Source organism: Natrix helvetica (genome assembly GCF_964273705.1).
Source record: "Natrix helvetica genome assembly, chromosome: 1".
Lineage (NCBI taxonomy): Eukaryota > Metazoa > Chordata > Lepidosauria > Squamata > Natricidae > Natrix > Natrix helvetica.
The window spans coordinates 79311572-79329972 of NC_138548.1; the positions used below are offsets into that span (position 1 = coordinate 79311572).

The 18401-nt window shown below is 44.5% G+C and overlaps 1 protein-coding gene across 1 annotated transcript; it reads right to left on the bottom strand.

Annotated features, from left to right (window-relative positions):
* Positions 1-3257: 3257 nt before the first annotated feature.
* THAP9 (THAP domain containing 9) lies at positions 3258-18391 on the bottom strand (the record flags this gene model as incomplete). Its single annotated transcript, XM_081944947.1, is given in 14 exon segments — positions 3258-3371; positions 3373-3500; positions 3503-3598; positions 6276-6372; positions 6596-6651; positions 6654-6854; positions 6857-6894; positions 6896-6933; positions 6936-7040; positions 7044-7103; positions 7107-7195; positions 7198-7310; positions 8294-8450; positions 18328-18391. Coding segments are annotated over 14 exon segments (1356 nt in total).
* Positions 18392-18401: the final 10 nt, after the last annotated feature.

An 18401-nucleotide genomic window follows, 5' to 3' on the forward strand; every position in this document is an offset into this window, starting at 1 on the left:
TCCGCATCAGCACCATTCTCAGCCACCGTATGCCCAATGGAACCGAAGCCCCTATTGCATTTTACTCCAGGACCATATCCGCCTCAGAGCGGAACTACGGCCAGATGGACCGTGAGGCTTTGGCTGCTGTGGCAGGAGTAAAAAGGTTCCATGAGTACCTTTATGGACGGGACTTCGAACTGATTACAGACCACAAGCCGTTGTTGGGTTTACTGGCTGGGGACCGTCCTATCCCAGTGTCTTTATCACCCCGCATGACCAGATGGACTATTTTCCTGGCTGCCTACTCCTACCGCCTTATCCACCGACCGGGCTCCACTTTGGGGCACACTGATGCTCTCAGCCGCTGCCCAGTGCCTGAACTTCTTGCTGACCCTATCCCCGAGACACCTGTCCTCCTCATTGACTGCCTGGAGACTGGGCCTGTCTCGTCCACTGACGTTGTCCACCACTCTGCGAAGGACTCCACATCAAGCAAATTTTGAACTGGGTGTGGAGGGGGTGGCCCAAGGGGCCTGTTGGGGCTGATTTTAAAATGTATTTTGCTAAATGCGACAAATTATCGGTGGTAAATGGCTGCCTGCGGGGACCGGGTTGTTGTTCCACCCAAACTGCGCATTGCAGTATTAGAGGCATTACATGTAGGGCATCCTGGAATAGTCAGGATGAAGTCTTTGGCTAGGAGTTACGTGTGTGGCCTAACATGGACAGGGAGATTGAAGAATGGGTGGCTACCTGCATACCGTGACAGGAGTCCAGACCAGCTCGCCCAGAGGCGCCCACTAAGGAGTGGGAGCGACTTCAAGCACCATGGTCTAGGGTGCACATTGACTTTGCTGGCCCAATTCATGGCCAGACATTCTTGGTAGTTGTGGACGCCTACTCGAAGTGGTTAGAGGTAGTCCTGATGACCTCCACAATGGCAGAAGCGGTCATCAATGTGCTACGGAGACTTTTCTCCATGCACAGCCTGCCCGATGTCTTGGTCTCTGACAATGGGCCCCAATTCATGGCCATGCAATTCAAGCCTGAGGGTATCAGGAAACTTATCTGGTTTTGTTGCAGGCCCGCAGCGAGCTCCAAGCGAACCGGCTCCAGAAGCTCCAGCCGCAGCCTGTGAAGCGTTCCAGGAGCTTCCACCAAGCGGAGCTGTGGAGCAAACAGGTCCATCCAACCTGTCCAAGGAAACCCCTCCTACCGAACATCACAGGTCAGGCAGAGCTACCCAAAACCCTGCCTACCTGCGTGACTACATTACCAGTAGGATTGTTCCATTTAAGAGGGGAGGAGTGTTAGATACTTATACCAACTACAGTGGTTTCCACCAAGGTCCTCTGTTCCGGCAGGAACAGAGGTTTAATCGTATTGGTCGAAGGATCTGACAGCTCCCTATAAAAGGGCTGATGTCAGACTCAACCTTCGCTGGATTGTTCTTACTTGTTGTGTTATAATAAAGAGCTGCTGTTATTGTTAAGTCTGTGTGTGCCTATCCATTACCCAATCTAACACGTGCTATAGTCTATGCCTGCTCTGCTGACACATTAAATGACATCACTGAAATTTTGCCACACGTGCAAGTCTGCCAAAATCCTAAAAGCACAGCTGTTGGAACAGATAAACTTGCATTCCTGTCTTGTTTGCTGACCTATCTCAAGGCCTCCACACTTAGTGCTGGACTTTGCTTCTCCACAATCAACGCCGATGTCAGATGATGGTGCTCTAATTTGGGCTGCTGCCTCAGCTTTGTTACTGCAGGTGGGCGTAGGGTGGGTGAAGAGAAAACACCTTGCAAGGGAAAGATTAGAACCACTTTTTTTAAACTGGTCTACCCAAACGTCATTGTAGAACTGTGTAGAACCACGCAGTATCTCGCATTAAGATTTCTGTGTAATTCAGATTTTGCTCAGTGTTGCTTAAAAATAAATTCCCTGATCTGTGCTTTGATAGGAACTAAATATTTACATCAGGAATATCACTTTTCCTGCTGCATAAACATGATTTCAATGATTTCCTTATCTGTAAAATGTGTTTATTGTTTACTAAAATTTCGGGTGCCACCCTTCAACAAATAGAAGCATAATTTCTGGAGCTGCTGGACGAGCTAAAAGGATCAAGTTTCATTTCTGACTTGAGGGGAAACTTGTTCCATACTTCTGAACAATCATTGACCTCCTTCCTTCTGGGTCATTGATTCCAGGCTGATAAATAGCAGTGCTACATTAAAACATGCCGTAATAGAATTTTGACTCAAAAAAACCCAAAAGTATAAAAAATACGGACAAAAATCCAAAGGTCATCTTACAAAATCCAAAGGTCATTTCCTTCTTCGTCAAAGATCAGGAGCCCTGATGAAATACGTCCGGCAAGGTTTCACCTTTATCCCTGTGATCAGGATGGGCTGTTTGCTTTTTCATTCCTAAACAATCACTCATTTTATTGTGATAAAATAAACTCTCAAGCTGTCTTTTCTAAGCGAAACATGCAAAAGCTCACAATAACATGTCTACTAAGAGAAGAAAATGCTTGCCTAGTGACCATATAGAAGTCTCTGACTGAATGATAGAAACTCTCATCTGTAAGCCTTGTGATTACATTCTTCAAATACCAAACATGGTGTTTTGTTTGAAGGATTGGTTTTAGAAAGGCTCTTCATAGTTTCAGCTTTGATCACCATGTCTTTTTTTAATCACCAGGCTACCTCAGAATTTCCTATGTATTAAAAAGGTAACAGTTCCTCTCGCACATACGTGCTAGTCGTTCCTGACTCTAGGTGGCGGTCCTCATCTCCATTTCAAAGCTGAAGAGCCAGCGCTGTCCAAAGATGTCTCCGTGGTCATGTGGCCGGCATGACTAAATGCTGAAGATGCACAGAACACTGTTACCTTCCCACCAAAGGTGGTTCCTATTTTTTCTACTTGCACTTTTACATGCTTTTGAACTGCTAGGTTGGCAGAAGCTGGGACAAGTAATGGGAGCTTTCTCCATTACCCGGCGCTAGGGATTTAAACTGCCGAACTTTCTGATTGACAAGCTCATCTTCTTAGCCACTGAGCCACCGCGTCCTATGTATTATATGCGCTCTAATTCCATCCCACCTCCTTCAGAGGGCCTTGTATCATTTCATGAGCCCAAGTAGATCCTTGGGCCAACTCCTGCTGCTGCTGTTGGCAACTTTTCTGCTCTGCTTATTCATCTCTTTCACAGAGCTATGCTCACGAATCAAAGGCCTAGTCTGTGCTTCTTGCTCTACCTTGAAATCACAGCTCTAAGAAGGTTTGCACAAGTTGCTGCAGCAGAAAGACATAATGGTTGGAAACCAGAGAACAACTTTCAAAGGGATGATTGTTCAGGGATGAGAAAAGATTAGGTTCCTTCACTCACACAGTCAGATGGACTGGAGCCTTGGAAGAACCAGGGAGAAAGGCCAGTTACTTGCTTGGGTCTGTGACTCACTCTCTGTACAGACTTTAATGGGAGGTGGTCATTCCCATGGCTCTTTAACATATCAACGCACTGCCTACAAGCCGTTCTTTACAAGGGCTCAAGAGTGCAGCACCACACTCAGCACAGGGCAGGACTGGTGGCAGTTTTCTCACAACTGCACAAGCAATAGAAATACAATGTTTCTCTGAAAATGAGACCTGGTCTTATAATTTTTTTGGTGCCAGGTCAGAGACCTTCAGGAACTACTTCTGCGGCCGGCTATGCTTTCCCGAAGGACTCTGCAACTGATAATTGATCTGGAACTCTGTTATCGCTGCAGAGGCCTTCAGGAAAGACTTGTCAGCCTTGCTGAAAAGGCAGGTGTCGGGGTGTGTGTGCGAGGCCTGGCTGGGACTGTCTGAAAGTAGGTAGTGCCCCATCCTCACCCTAGCTCAGTGCTTCTCAATTATTTTCTGTCATGCCCCCCCTAGGAAGAAGAAAACATTTCGCGCCCCCCCCCCCCCGCGCGACTGTAAATAGTATCATTTGTCTATAAAATTGTTATAAGTACACCTCTGCATAACATAGCACACCGGTCTTTCCTCGTCTCCCACCGTAGTGACATGCTTTCTTTCCTCTTTCCCACTTGTCTATCCTTCCTTCCACCCTCCCTTCCTCCTTCCCTTCCTTCCTGCCTCCCTTCTAGTTCCCTCCTTCCTCTTTCCCCTTGCCTGCCTGCCTTGTTTCCCTCCTGCTTATCTATGCTTTCTTCCTTCCTTGCACCTCCCTCCCTTCTGCCTGCCTGCCTTCTTTCCTCTTTCCCTATCCTCCTATCCTTCCTTTCTCCCTCCCTCCTTCCCTGCCTCCCTTCCAGTTCCCTCCTTCCTCTTTCCTCCTGCCTGCCTGCCTGCCTTCTTTCCCTCCTGCTTATCTATGCTTTCTTCCTTCCTTGCACCTCCCTCCCTTCTGCCTGCCTGCCTTCTTTCCTCTTTCCCTATCCTCCTATCCTTCCTTTCTCCCTCCCTCCTTCCCTGCCTCCCTTCCAGTTCCCTCCTTCCTCTTTCCTCCTGCCTGCCTGCCTGCCTTCTTTCCCTCCTGCTTATCTATGCTTCCTTCCTTCCTTGCACCTCCCTCCCTTCTGCCTGCCTGCCTTCTTTCCTCTTTCCCTATCCTCCTATCCTTCCTTTCTCCCTCCCTCCTTCCCTGCCTCCCAGTTCCCTCCTTCCTCTTTCCTCCTGCCTGCCTGCCTTCTTTCCCTCCTGCTTATCTATGCTTCCTTCCTTCCTTGCACCTCCCTCCCTTCTGCCTGCCTGCCTTCTTTCCTCTTTCCCTATCCTCCTATCCTTCCTTTCTCCCTCCCTCCTTCCCTGCCTCCCTTCCAGTTCCCTCCTTCCTCTTTCCCCCTGCCTGCCTGCCTTCTTTCCCTCCTGCTTATCTATGCTTCCTTCCTTCCTTGCACCTCCCTCCCTTCTGCCTGCCTGCCTTCTTTCCTCTTTCCCTATCCTCCTATCCTTCCTTTCTCCCTCCCTCCTTCCCTGCCTCCCTTCCAGTTCCCTCCTTCCTCCTGCCTCCTGCCTGCCTGCCTTCTTTCCCTCCTGCTTATCTATGCTTCCTTCCTTCCTTGCACCTCCCTCCCTTCTGCCTGCCTGCCTTCTTTCCTCTTTCCCTATCCTCCTATCCTTCCTTTCTCCCTCCCTCCTTCCCTGCCTCCCTTCCAGTTCCCTCCTTCCTCTTTCCTCCTGCCTGCCTGCCTTCTTTCCCTCCTGCTTATCTATGCTTTCTTCCTTCCTTGCACCTCCCTCCCTTCTGCCTGCCTGCCTTCTTTCCTCTTTCCCTATCCTCCTATCCTTCCTTTCTCCCTCCCTCCTTCCCTGCCTCCCTTCCAGTTCCATTCTTCCCTCCTTCCTTCTGCCTCCTTCCTGCCTGCTTGCCTTCTTTCCTCTTTCCCTCCGGCGTGTCTGCTTTTCTTTCCTTCCTTCCACCTCCCTTCTGCCCTTCTTCCCTCCCTCCCTGCCAGCAGCTCCTCCAGCATCCCAGCTGGAAGCAGCAGCACAACAGTCGCCGTTACCAGGGGCGAAGAGGTGGCGGTGGCAAGATCGGGCGACCGCCGCCCCTTTGTCCCTTCCCCAACAGCGGCTGTTGCGGTGGAGCTTCCAGACGGAATGCTGGCGGTGGAGCTGCTGGCGGGGAGGCGAGCTACGCGGTGGCGAAGACGGGTGGTCCCATGCTTCCCTCCCTCCCACCCCCGCCCGAGCAGGCTTCTTGCACAGCTCCAGCCCGCGGCTCCAATGAAAATCCACAGTCCGAAGTGCTGCCACTTCCAGGCGGGATATATTATGCCTCGCCCACGCCTTCGCCGCTGTTGCACCCAGATGGAAAGGGAGCCTTCGCGCCCCCCTTTATGGAGCCTCGCGCCCCCCCAGGGGGGCGCGCCCCACTATTTGAGAACCGCTGCCCTAGCTTAATTTTTACCCATGCGCCTTGCACCACCCCGTGCACCCTGGAGTGTGTGTGTGTGTGTGTGTGAATTAGGACTTATTTTTGGGGTAGGGCTTATATTGGGTGTACATGTAAAAATCGACTTAGGGCTTATTTTTGGGATAGGTCTTTTTTTTCCCCCTCGGGGAAACATGGCACTTATGTCCTCCTCATGTTCAGCCAGAAAGGCTCGGGATAACACGACACTTTCCACCTTTTGGAGAAGCTTGGAACCCCAGGGCAACTGCCATATTTACCCAGAGGCTAGGAAGCTTGCAGCTATAAATACTTTGTCTGCATAAAGATAAGTCTGGGAGGATGAGTGTGTCAAGGCTCAGACTGGAAACAGCTCTGTTCAAGATAAGCTTATATGCGCTTTGGATTTTCCCCAAGGGTGGTAATCTCTTTGTGGCCGCATGCCTGCCTTATGGCCCCCCCTCCCCTACACCACTCCAAGGGATCCAGAATCTCCTAACCAGGGAGCAGATAAGCAATGGGTTCGTCTTCTGTTGGTAGATGAGTTTTTGCATCATCTACTGAAGGCTGCACAAGTTCAATAGAAAGCCAAAAAAAGCCTGTGATGATTGCTTAGCCACAGTAGCTCCCCAATAGTTGTGCATAGTTTGTGAAGCAGGTTCTTATATTCATTGCAGAGGCTATTAAAAGTGCCAGCATTGGTGAGGGACAGTAGTGCTCTGAGGCCTTCTCCGTGGGCGTTGCAGCTGCTGCATGCATCAAAAGCAGCACTTGCAGTTCTATGAAGAAGATGGTGGCTTCATTACCACGAACGTTAGGCAGGCCTAGTCTGGCTACAAAATGCAGGACTTGAACTGTACCTTGACTAGGCACCAGCATTATGCCATTTCCCCATACCTGTTGCTCCTGCCTGTTGGCTCCAGCTTGGCGCACCTCTTTTTCCTGCAGAGCACCAAGATTCAGAACACATTCCCAGCTGATTTGCCACTCATTTGAAAATTGCCATCAGCTTGTAATGTTGTGAATCAGGGATAACAAATGGCTGGGGTCAAAATACTGTGATATGTAATTTCCAGTGTTGGGGTGGCTGAATGAAGGCAAGTAGCCTTGACAGTGGACCCCTCTACCTTCACTCCCAGTTGCTTGGTTGTATTTATATTAGGCTACGTGACATCAGATGTCACAGAGATTACTTGCACATTGATGTCATACAGTTTGAGGACACATTAGTGTAGGAGCTGGGCCTGTAAATTATCTCTAAGGATGGTAAGGACGAAGTAGTCAAGTGGTATAATCCATTGACCTTGAGGTCCAACAACAGGGCTTCTGCTGGTGGTGGTATCTCATCAGCATCATAATTCCCAGCACCCACATCCACCAGGCCTTCAAAATGCCTGGTGGAAGGGTCATAATGGATTTGTATCTCTAAGGACCTTGTGCCAAGAAGGAGAGCACGCCACTTGAAAGCTCGTTTCCCGGGGGGGGGGGCATCTATTACAGTAAAGTTCAAGCACAGTATTATTTTCATCAACTGTTCATCTTGTCCTTGTGAGCAGTCCTATGCTAAGCTTCCTCCTTGCCTAACAGAATCCCAGTATAAGCTTGCAGAACTAGATATGGTACTAGTATTGAAGTCACATAGACTCATGATGTGGATAACTCTTAAGTTTACTTTATGACTAATTTATTTATAGTAGCTCTGGAGTTCATCAATTGAATGATGAAAACCAGCTAAGATGAGTAGCACCTATGATGCAGGAGACAAACCATCGGAGACTTTATCAAAAATCAAAGCCCACTGTTTCACCTTAAAAAAAAAAGGAACTTTCTCCCAACATGTTTCCAGATGAACATCAGTAATCACATTTGATAAAATAAGCTCTTTATAACAAAAATAGGGTGATAGATATAGTAGTCCTCGTGGTCTCTTTCAAGATACTATGCCCCCTTCCACTGTCCTAAAACTGGGAGTATTAAATCAGAATATCCTCATGATTATTAACATTGGGTTATTAATAGGCTTGCTTCCAGAATTGCAATTCCTACCTCTCAAAGGCACCACTTATCTAATGTTTTGTTTTCAATTAAGTTATTTCAGAGGAAAAAATGGATTATTATTATTTTTGTATCAGAGGACGACTATTTTTGAAGTTTGGCCTTTTAATTTTGGAGCGGAATCAACAAGTCCCTGATGCTCCCTCCTCCACAAGAGAGATGTTATGTTTTCCCATTTGGGATCTGAATGAGATCTCGTGTCTGAATATAGTGGTCAAGCATTCTTCTGAGGCAAAAGCTTGCAAAGAGAATTCAAGAGTTCCTCTTCTGCTGTCTAGCATTAAAACACCCTGATGGTTTTCAAGCCTCCCCCCGCCCCCCAGTGTTTGGGGGAAAGAAAAAAAAAGTAGGAATTACACACATCATGTGCAAGATAGTTGGCTGTGGCAGTTGGAAAGTTTTCCTCATGAATTCATAGGCCTTGGCTGAGAACCAATGCAGTGAGACTGCATAGTTGCGGGAGGCAGCTGGGTAGTTGTTGCTGTGGATCTCCTCACACTGCAAACTGAACTGCAGATCTGTTGAAACGAAGTGCTGGATTTAAAGATTAATTCTGAAGAAAGAACAAAGGGGGAGAGAAATTTACCTATCAGCCCTGCATTGATTTCGTAGTGATGTTCTTAGAATTGCATCTCTTTTTTTCTTTTAAGAATTTGGAAATTCTCAGGCGAATCCAAAAATGGGAGGGCAGAAAGGAAATGCTAAGGAGATTCTGATCTGCCCCAAAACAGCAACAATCTTAGAAAAGAAAATGGTAATGCGACCAGGTTCTCTGATAGTTCTCTGGAGAATGGGTGTTTTGTAACTGGATACACCCATCACAGCAATCCCTCTGTGAGTGTGGGTACACTAAGTTCTCCCACATCAGAACAGTCCAGAAAGAGTGTGATTGCTGTGCTAAGCCATCACGTGGTTTCTATTTACTTGTGTGTCATATGGGAACCCAGCTTTTATGGTTTGCAAATTTAGTTAATGGCTCTGCATGCTGGATGAACCCAATCTTGTGACTGCTCATGTCAGCAAAATGTCAATCTGACATGTTAACTTACCAGGGCCCCTCTTCTGGGACTATGTCAGCAGAAGAATAGAACACAAAATAACATAGAAAATATTTTTCTTAATGTTCTAATTAAAAATAAATATATCTATTCAAATGCCAGAAGTATCCATTTAAATTAAGTGCATGAGATGCTTGATCTCCTTATTCCAAACATGACAGCATCCTGCCATATTCTTACATTATGAGCTATTTTGGCAGGGTGTCAACAATTCAAAGTATACACTATCATATTTAAATATATCAAATAAAGAGTTCTTTGGTAATTATTGCATTCATTTTTAAATATTTATTGCTTTTATGTTTTTGTTCATGACTGTATACTTGTAAGCCACACTAAAATTATTTTTGGGTTTAAAAAGGCTATAAAGTTTGTAATGAATAGTGGTGGTTCTCATTTAGCAACTGTCTGCAAATATAATATAGTATTTTTATAGTAATAAAAAAAATCATTTTCTGCCAATGTGCACATTTACAACAAAAACCTTCAGTGTGGAACTGATTACGGTCTAGTCAGTTTCAGGGAGCAGCTGCTAACCTGGAGAAGGGTTCTAATCAACTAATTAAGATCACAGCTGAGTTTGTTAATTATGCAGTTAGCACTTTTTAGAGAGACATTGCCTACTCAGTAAGATGTCTAGGGAGATTCTTAGTTATCCAGGTTATGCTTTTTCAAAAGGCAACTAGACTTTGTTTTGCTTGAAGATGTTTCTCATCCAAGAAAAAGGCATGGGGGGAAAAATAGGTCAAGAACACAGCACTGCATGGGAGAACTTTATTTGAATGAAAGGGCAGCAGCTAGAGATCAATGTCTCCCTTGCTCAGTCACATGTTCACTTAGCAACCATTTCACTTAATGACTGGGCCATAGGAACCAATTGCAGCCAGTAAATGAGGATTCTCTGTAAATTGTTTGTGAATGAGATTCCAGAGAATCGTTTCCATTTTACTGTGTGGTATTCACTGGGAATCAAGTCTGTAGCAGTCTGTCTCCATTGACTGCTTACGTGCCATCAAGTTGTAGTAGTAACTACATACAGTCGATAGATTATCTCCAAGATGATCTCTCCCCCAACCTGGTCCTTCAAGTCTTCCAATGATGCATCTCTCGCCAGTCCATCCACCTTGCTGTTGCTGGTCATCCTCTTCTCTTTCCTCCCACGTTTCCCAACACAAGATATTCCTTCAATTTCACTCTTCAAATTAATTCCTTTCTCCCTCACAACTGTCAGTTTAAATTCTTCCCTCATTTAGTAATGGACTCCACTCATTTAGTAATGGACTCAAGAATTTTTCCATAGACTCATAGGCCTCTGGGGAAAACATGACCACCTGTAGTTTTTTTCTTCTTAGTCCCCTTTTATTGCTGAAGACTATCATTCCTAGATAGAAAGCAAATAACTGCTATGTGGAATCTGTCTTGGTGAAAGGCATAGGGAGAAAGGCCAGGAAGCAAGAAGCAGCCTGAAGGTCATAAATCTTTTAGGACAGAGCAGACTGCCAAGCCATATTGGAAAATGAAAAGGCCCAAACATTAAAGTAAGCTTCCCTTTGCTGTACAATAACACAGATTTCTAGGGAAAAGTCATGAACAGGAAGCTGGCCTTGTCATGTACAAGGAAGAAAGGCAAGAATTGTTAATGTCAACAATTCTTATGCTATATAAACGGAGGCAGCCACATCTATTGAATTAACACAAAAGCAATAAAAATCACTAGAATAAGCATGAATTTGATATCTCAGTCCAAAAACGAGTACGGGGGAAGAATATCTTTGCAGTTTGTTTTAAAAAGAAAAATGAACCCTTAAATCCAGTTTCTTATATAATTTTGAATCATGATCTTTATAATCCACGATATTTCATCACATTGGATTTCTTACATTGTCATAGTATAAAGTTATGCAACAGCAATGGGGATGATTTCTGAGGGGAAGTATTTATATTATTTTGAGACTAGAGGCGAAGTATAGCACCTAGGACTGTGATGGTGAACCTATTGGAATGTGTGCCACAGGTGGCACGCGGAGCCATTTGTCAGGGCACACGAGGCTTGCCCTGTTAGCTGGCCAGGACGCATGCGCGTGCTTGACCAGCTGACTTCAGCCTTCTTTTGAGGCCATTTTTCGCCCTCCGGAGTCTTCCCTGAAGGCTCCGGAGGGCTAAAACCAGCCCTATGAGCAAACCAGAAGTCCGTTCCTGAACCTCCGGTTTGCCTGTAGGGCCAGTTTTTCGTGCTCCGGAGGCTTCAGGGAAGCTCCTGAAGCCACCGGGGAGCGGGGGCTGTTTTCGCCCTCCCCAGGCTCCTATAAAGGCTCTGGATCCTGGGGAGGGCAAAAAAATCATGCCAAAAATGGGGGGAAGCACTGGTCGTGCTTGCATGCACGCTGTGGTCATGCGCATAGCATTATGGGTGTGGCACGCCCGCACACGACCCTCCCTGCGCTCCCCCATTTTTGGCACGCAAGCCAAAAAAGGTTCGCCATAACTGACCTAGGAGGTCTCCATGGATATATAAAACTATATACAAAAGAGTGTAAGCCATCTAGTGATAAAGAAAATACTGTATTTGTAAGAAAAACCTAGAATTCATCTCTGTGAAAAAAGTATTTGCCTCTTAGTCAGGATGTAACATATGCCTTGTGGTAACTATTTACTTATTGGTTGTGGTTGTTATATCACCTTTATCACTTATAATTAACACATGGTGGTGAGCATAGATAATATTCCTTCTTTTCTTTCTCCTATTTTCCCCACAACGACAATCCTATGAGGTAAGTTGGGTTGAGAGAAAGAGAGTAACTGGCTCAAACTAATCCAAACTGCTTTCATGGCTACAGTAGGGCTAGAACTCATAATATCTTAGTTTCTAGGCCAGCACCTTCACCACTCTGTTAAACTGACTGTCAAACTATTCAAATATATTTGTGCCTCCTCATCAACAATCCTTAAATTGGGTTCACATACTGCAGTGATACGTTTCCTTAATCTGTTAATTATAGCTACAATTGGCTAGATTCACATTACATGATTTAGAAATCTTGTAAGATTTCAATCACTTTAAAATGAACTTCAGATAGTACTCACATAGGGACCTCAGTTGGGATTGACTACTCCAGATGTGTCAAACTCACATCGTCACAGCATCATCATGTGATGTATCGCGACTTTTCTCCCCTTTGCTAAACTGAGTGTGGGCACCAATGTTCCCTCTAATTTTTTTTCAGTGTGAGCGGAAAAGTATAGTGTTTGAGCAGCACATTTTTCTGCCTGAGCACCTGAATTTTTTTCATAGATGTCACCCAAGACAACAACAAAATCAGTGTTATTTGAAACTCAATTAAATGTAAATATACATTAAGTAAAGAAATCTCCCTATACAGGTAGTCCTCAATCTACGTCCATAATTGAGCCCAAAGTTTCTATTGCTAAGTGAGACATTTGTTAAGTGAGTTTTGCCCCATTTTACAACCTTTCTTGCTACATACAGTTAAGTGAATCACTGAGGTTAAATCAGTAACCTGGTTGTTAAGTCAGTCTGACTTTCCTACTGACTTTGCTTGGCAGAAGGTTGCAAAAGGTGACCCCAGGACACTGCAACCATCAAAAATATGAGACAGTTGCCAAAGATCCAAATTTTGATCATGTGGCCATGGGGATGCTGCAATGATCATAAGTATGAAGAACAGCCTTAAGTCACTTTTTTCAGTGCTGATGTAACTTTAGTCATTAAGTGAACTATGGTAAGTTGAGGACTACTTGTATTCAAGTTCAATGGATGACTCTCTATGGGAAAAGGATCAAAACTTCCCTCTATCCACATTTTCCATACTATGAATTACTTTATATGCTTTACACTTTCCCCCTTACTATCCAATAGTCTGCAGTGATATTAGCAAGTTATGAACAAATTACCAATTGATATAGATTAGCAATTGGGTCACATAAAGAAACAAACAAAGAGGGGAGAGGAGGGAGGGGGAGGAAGGGAGAAAGAGAGAGAGACACACACACACAGAGACAAAAAAGGAAAGAGGAGAAACAGAAAAAGAAAGGGGAGAGGAGGGAGAGGGAGGATAAGAAAAAGAGGCAGAAAAAAGAAAGAGAAAGAGGAAAGGAATAAAGAAGGAAGGAAGGAAAGAAAGAAAAGAAAAAAAGAAAAAGGAAGAAAGAAAAGAGGAGAGAAGAGAAGGAATAGAGGCCAAAAAGCAAACAAGGAAAATTAGGAAAAACTTTCACTGGAAAACTATTCTTCCATCAGCACAAAACATTCCTAAACAAGGTTAATTTTCCGGATTTTGAGTTTCTGGTCTAGGCGGACCAAGAAGCCTCTGTTTTCTTTTTCTTATCAAGCAATAAAATCAAATAAAATCCACGGAGCACCAGCTTGACTCCCCCTTCCTGCGAAAAAAACCTCGAGCCCCAATGCTCCGAACGCAGAGGCTGGATTCAGACATGTGCACACTCGGCATGGGTTTCCACTTGCTTGCGTGGCGAGCGCCTCCCACACATCCGCATCTCGGAAGCGGAGCCAACAGCGGGGAGCCCAGCCATGGGGGCTTAGCCGACAAACCACGACGGAAGCATGCTCTGCACGTCCCATGGAGAGTTTGCTATTGCCCCTCAGTAACTTTGATCCAGGAGGGAACAGCCTCCCTGTCAATCAGCCACGCGCCGGCAGAGGTAGCCCAATCATAACCCTAGGTGGACACATTTCTGTTGACCAAAGGCCCACCCTCCTCTGGATGTGTCCAGGCACTATAATATCCAGGCCCAGCTGACAGAAGCCTCCTAGCCGCCTGCAGCTTAAAGTCCATCATGCTAAAGGTCACTGCGCGGCAGTTGGAAACTGCTGCACTGTGTTTTGTTGCCACCTGCGCGGCCGCAGGGCCGCGCAGCTTAGAGGAAACATCGGTGGGCACTGCCAGCACGTGACGCATCTGGTCCGTGGGCCAGTGGTGGGTTCCAGATCCCGTCGCAACTGGTACGCTGCAACGGGACAGGCGTCCATCAGGTGCACGCACACTGTGCACGCACGCACCACCGTTTCTTTAGCTGCTTGGCAGAGCGACGCGCAAGCGCCATACAATACATGCGCATGCGCAAATGGCCCTGTTGGGTCAAATACAGGTAAGGAGGGCAGGCGGGTGGGCACTCCGAAGCACCTTAAGGGAACGGTACCTGATGCTCCCAGCAGGCACCAGTACACCCATACTAGGGCGTACCGGCTATAACTCACCAACTACCGCTGGCTGCAAATTTGACAGCCCTGGGCTACTCCATCACTAAGCACTGAAGTTGCTAAGTGGAAAATTATGGGACCATCATGGACTTATGAGGTCACTTCCCATTTGGTTGTTGAGCACCAGTCATTAAGTGAAAACATCACATGACTACAATTGTTTTACTTCTGTGCTCTTTTTGTTGCAAGCCGTTTGGGAAGCATCTGAATGGTGATTATGTGACCCCAGGACTCAATAAATGGAAGGATTAGTCACCAAGCTATTTTTCACACTATTGTAGTATTAAACAATGGCTAAATGAGGCTGTTGGCAAGCAAGGACTATGGTACCTGTATTTTATGAAATATTATTACACCTTTTATAATATATAAAACAAATGTTATTAAATGTATGTATTTTAGGATTCTGTGAGCACCATTTTTCAGACGGCATCTTTAGATGTTGTGTTACAGGTTTAATAGTTAAGCTATAAACATAAGACATAATTGTATAGCCTAAAATGGCTAGGTTCATCCAATGTAATTTTTTTTACTTTAAAACTAGCAAACTACTAATCTGGTTTACTGATTATATATGAACTCAACCTAAATAGATCAAAAACTGATCCTGAATACAGCTGATAAATGTCAACAGGAAAACATGATGTGCAAATCTGGCCAAGAAAAAAGATTGAGAAAGAATGTCACTTTCTCTCTAAAACACAACTATTAAGAGAGATTGGTTATTGCTAGATCTTCAAGCAGCAGGGTTTTAAAATCCAAACATCATCATGAATTCATGCAGTAGAGAACTTGTATTGTTATAATAGTCTTACACTATAATTCACATTGGTGGAAATCCCACATGGGCGTGCTCATCCTTCACATTAGAAGTATTAGGATAAAGATTTTCAGCTTTGATCTGTCTTGACAGTTTGTTTGCTTGGAATTGGGGAAAAGAGCTGCCACCTACTGGGTGGGGTCAGTTATTTCAACAGACTGATTTTGTTTATCAACACATTTCTGCTTGGGTGTTGTCTACTGTTAAAGTGGCTGGGAAAGTAGCGTAACCTGGCTAGTCTTGCCTAGACTTGGAAGCTAAACAGGAGTCAGGCCTTGTTAATACTTGGCTGAGAGGTCATCAGGAAATTTTAGGACAACAGACAAGACTGGAAAGTAGAACATCATCCCAGAAGAGGGGTAGAGCAAATTCTACCCCTTGGCAGGGAAATGGGATAGGTGTTTTATTAAGTCACCAGATATATTTTATATGACAATTTCATTTGCAAACTCAAATGTACTGGAATCATTCTTAAGTGTCTTGTCTCTTTATGAATTATGCAAGGAAATACCCTATTATTCACTGCATCCTTGAATTGATACAAAGCATAGAGTGACAGTATATAACTATCTGGACCGAAGCACAAGCTTTCTCTAGGAGCTCAGGGCTTACCATGAAAGTGGTGGTCTGGCCAAGTTACAAATCGCTGATTTCAGATACCAACTATAGGGGATGGAGAAAGCATCAATACTGATGATTGTTGTGATATTCCTATTGTGACAAGTATGTGTGATATTCCTATTATGGCAAAATCAGACATAATGGGCTCATTTTTAAAATCCATATTAGCATGCATTGAAAAATCCATGCACCATTATATGGTGACAGGCCATGATGAGAATTTCAGCCATGTTTTTTCACTAAGCCAGGCAGAGAGGCTGGGTCCCAATACCATATACAGCTAGGCCTGAACCAATCTGATACTATGAACGTTGTAACACTGATGTTTACCATATCATCATTCTGGATGTCAAATGTAAATAAACACACACACACACACATACTCCATGAAAATAAGACCTCCCGATAATAAGCCCAATCAGGTTTTTCAGCGCATGCGCTAAAATAAGCCCTGCCCCAAAATATTGCAACACAGCAACAGCTAGGAGGTGACCACGATCATTGCCTACTGCACCTCAAACATAATAAGACCTCACCAAAAATAAGGCCGTGCTTATTTCAGGGGTCAAAAGAAAAATAAAAGAAAATAAGTCCCTGTCTTATTTTGGGGGAAACTGTGTGTGTGTGTGTGTGTGTGTGTGTGAGAGAGAGAGAGAGAGGGGGGGAGGGAGGGAGGGAGAGAGAGAATGCAGAATTCAAAAGACACTGGAATATCATGAAGTTAGGCGAAATAGCCTGCTACTGAAGATTTTAAGACTTATTTGACCCCGTGGCTAACAGATTTACCTTGCCGCTTCCAAGTCATCTTCAAATGCAGCCCCATAGACAGTGATTTACAAGAGTCTAATTAGCTGATCAGAGCATGAATAATGCTCATGGGAGTCACTCTTTTCCCTCACCCGCTTTTTTTCTTCCCTCCCCGAGCAGATTTCTATTTTCCTGAGCTTTTTTCTCCAAAGCCAAGGCATCACTAAAAGTGTTAAGGAGGAGTTAACGGCTTGCTTAGCTCTATGACCTTAATTAGTTGATTAGAACTCTGGGCCAGCTTGCAGCTGCTCCCTTAAATTGACACGTCCCTAATCAATTTCACCTTAAAGGCTTTGAGTCCTACGTGGCTGGCAGCTTACTGGATAGCACACAGCCTTGGAATGTCTGTTTATTCTCTTATAATCCCTTCTCTCCGATGAATGTACATAAACATTCAGTTTTGCTAATGATCCCAGAGCCAGGGAAAGCTGAAATACAATTGTACGTAGAATTGTGGTGTGATTTTCACTCAGCCATCGCTTTGCTTAACAAGTGATTCCAATTGCTGTAACTAAACAAGGTGTATTCACATACAGAGCAATATGTCAAAGTCAATAATTTTGCCGGATCTAGCATGTGGAAAATTGTTTCACAAGAAAAATCAATATCCCTCCTCCTTAGTTTACTAATGAAACTCATTGCAGATGAATAGAAATAGGGGTGTATAACAGTGAAAAGAGACAACCATGGCAGGACAATTGAGATATTTAATGGACATGCAATTGGGCTGAAGACAGCATAAACTCCCACAAAAGACACCATCCTTGAAAGATCTTTCCAGCCTTAAGAGCCTCACAATTGCTTGGCATCCACATTTTTGCATGGAGCCCCAACAGAAACCATAGCAGAGAAGCAATACAGAAGGAAGAATTGCTGCTGCTACACTGCCTCTTTCTCTCTTTTGGTTCCTAAGTAAGCTGTCACTTCAGCAGTACCATTACCCCTACCAGCATCTTCTCCTGAGCTGGAGAAGGGATACTTTGTGGGGATAGAGGAGGTAAATGGAGACCCTTGCAAGGTGCAGCCTCACTGTTGTAGCATCATGACCTTTCTCTGTTTTCAGTCTTCAAGTTTGTATCCTGGAGAAGGGCTCTCCCTATTGCAGGAGGAAGGCATTTGAAAGGTTTGTTCTGGGGATCACCAGGATCTACTTATGCCCTTAGGTGCATATTTTGTAACAAGTTCCCAGGGCACACCCTGATTATCTCCAGTTCAAAGGATGTCAATTGTAGGAAAGAAACAGAACATGCAAAAACTTGCTAGTAATGAAAATATAAGACTCTATAACCAATAGACTGATTCACTTAAAAGTTTCTTCATATATTCATAGTTTAAAGAAATAGTTTCCATCATCAAAAGCTACAATGATCAAAAGTCCATTATCTTCTGCAGCTCCGAGTAGCATTTTGGTACTTAGGTCTCCATTTTGGAACTCCTACAATGATTACCTTGAATAAGATAGTTCTTTTCTCAGAAATCCCATAAGAAAATTAATTAAAACATTTACATAATAGTATACATTTTTATTATATAATAGACTGAGACTGACATGCAATATTCACTTAGCACAGGGCCGCCCCTGACCTGTAAAATACCTGCGTCCCTGCATAGAAGACTCAGGTACACCTGGCACCTGAGCTTCCTGAAATTGCAAGAATATGTTAACTGGAGGCACTGATAGTTTCAGATTGCGTATGATTTCTGTGAATGATATACAGCCCTTGGTCTGGGTGAAATGAAGTCTGATGTAAGTGAGCACCCACTGTTGGTGTGAGAAATTGAGAATTTTTAAAATTTAATGTGGTACCCCCTATGTCATGGCTCCTTTCTGCAGTGTATCACTTGCATACCAGCTTGTGGTGGCCCTGACTTAGCAGCACTTTCCTCCTTTTGTGGAGGGTCCTGTCTCTTCATTGTATTAACA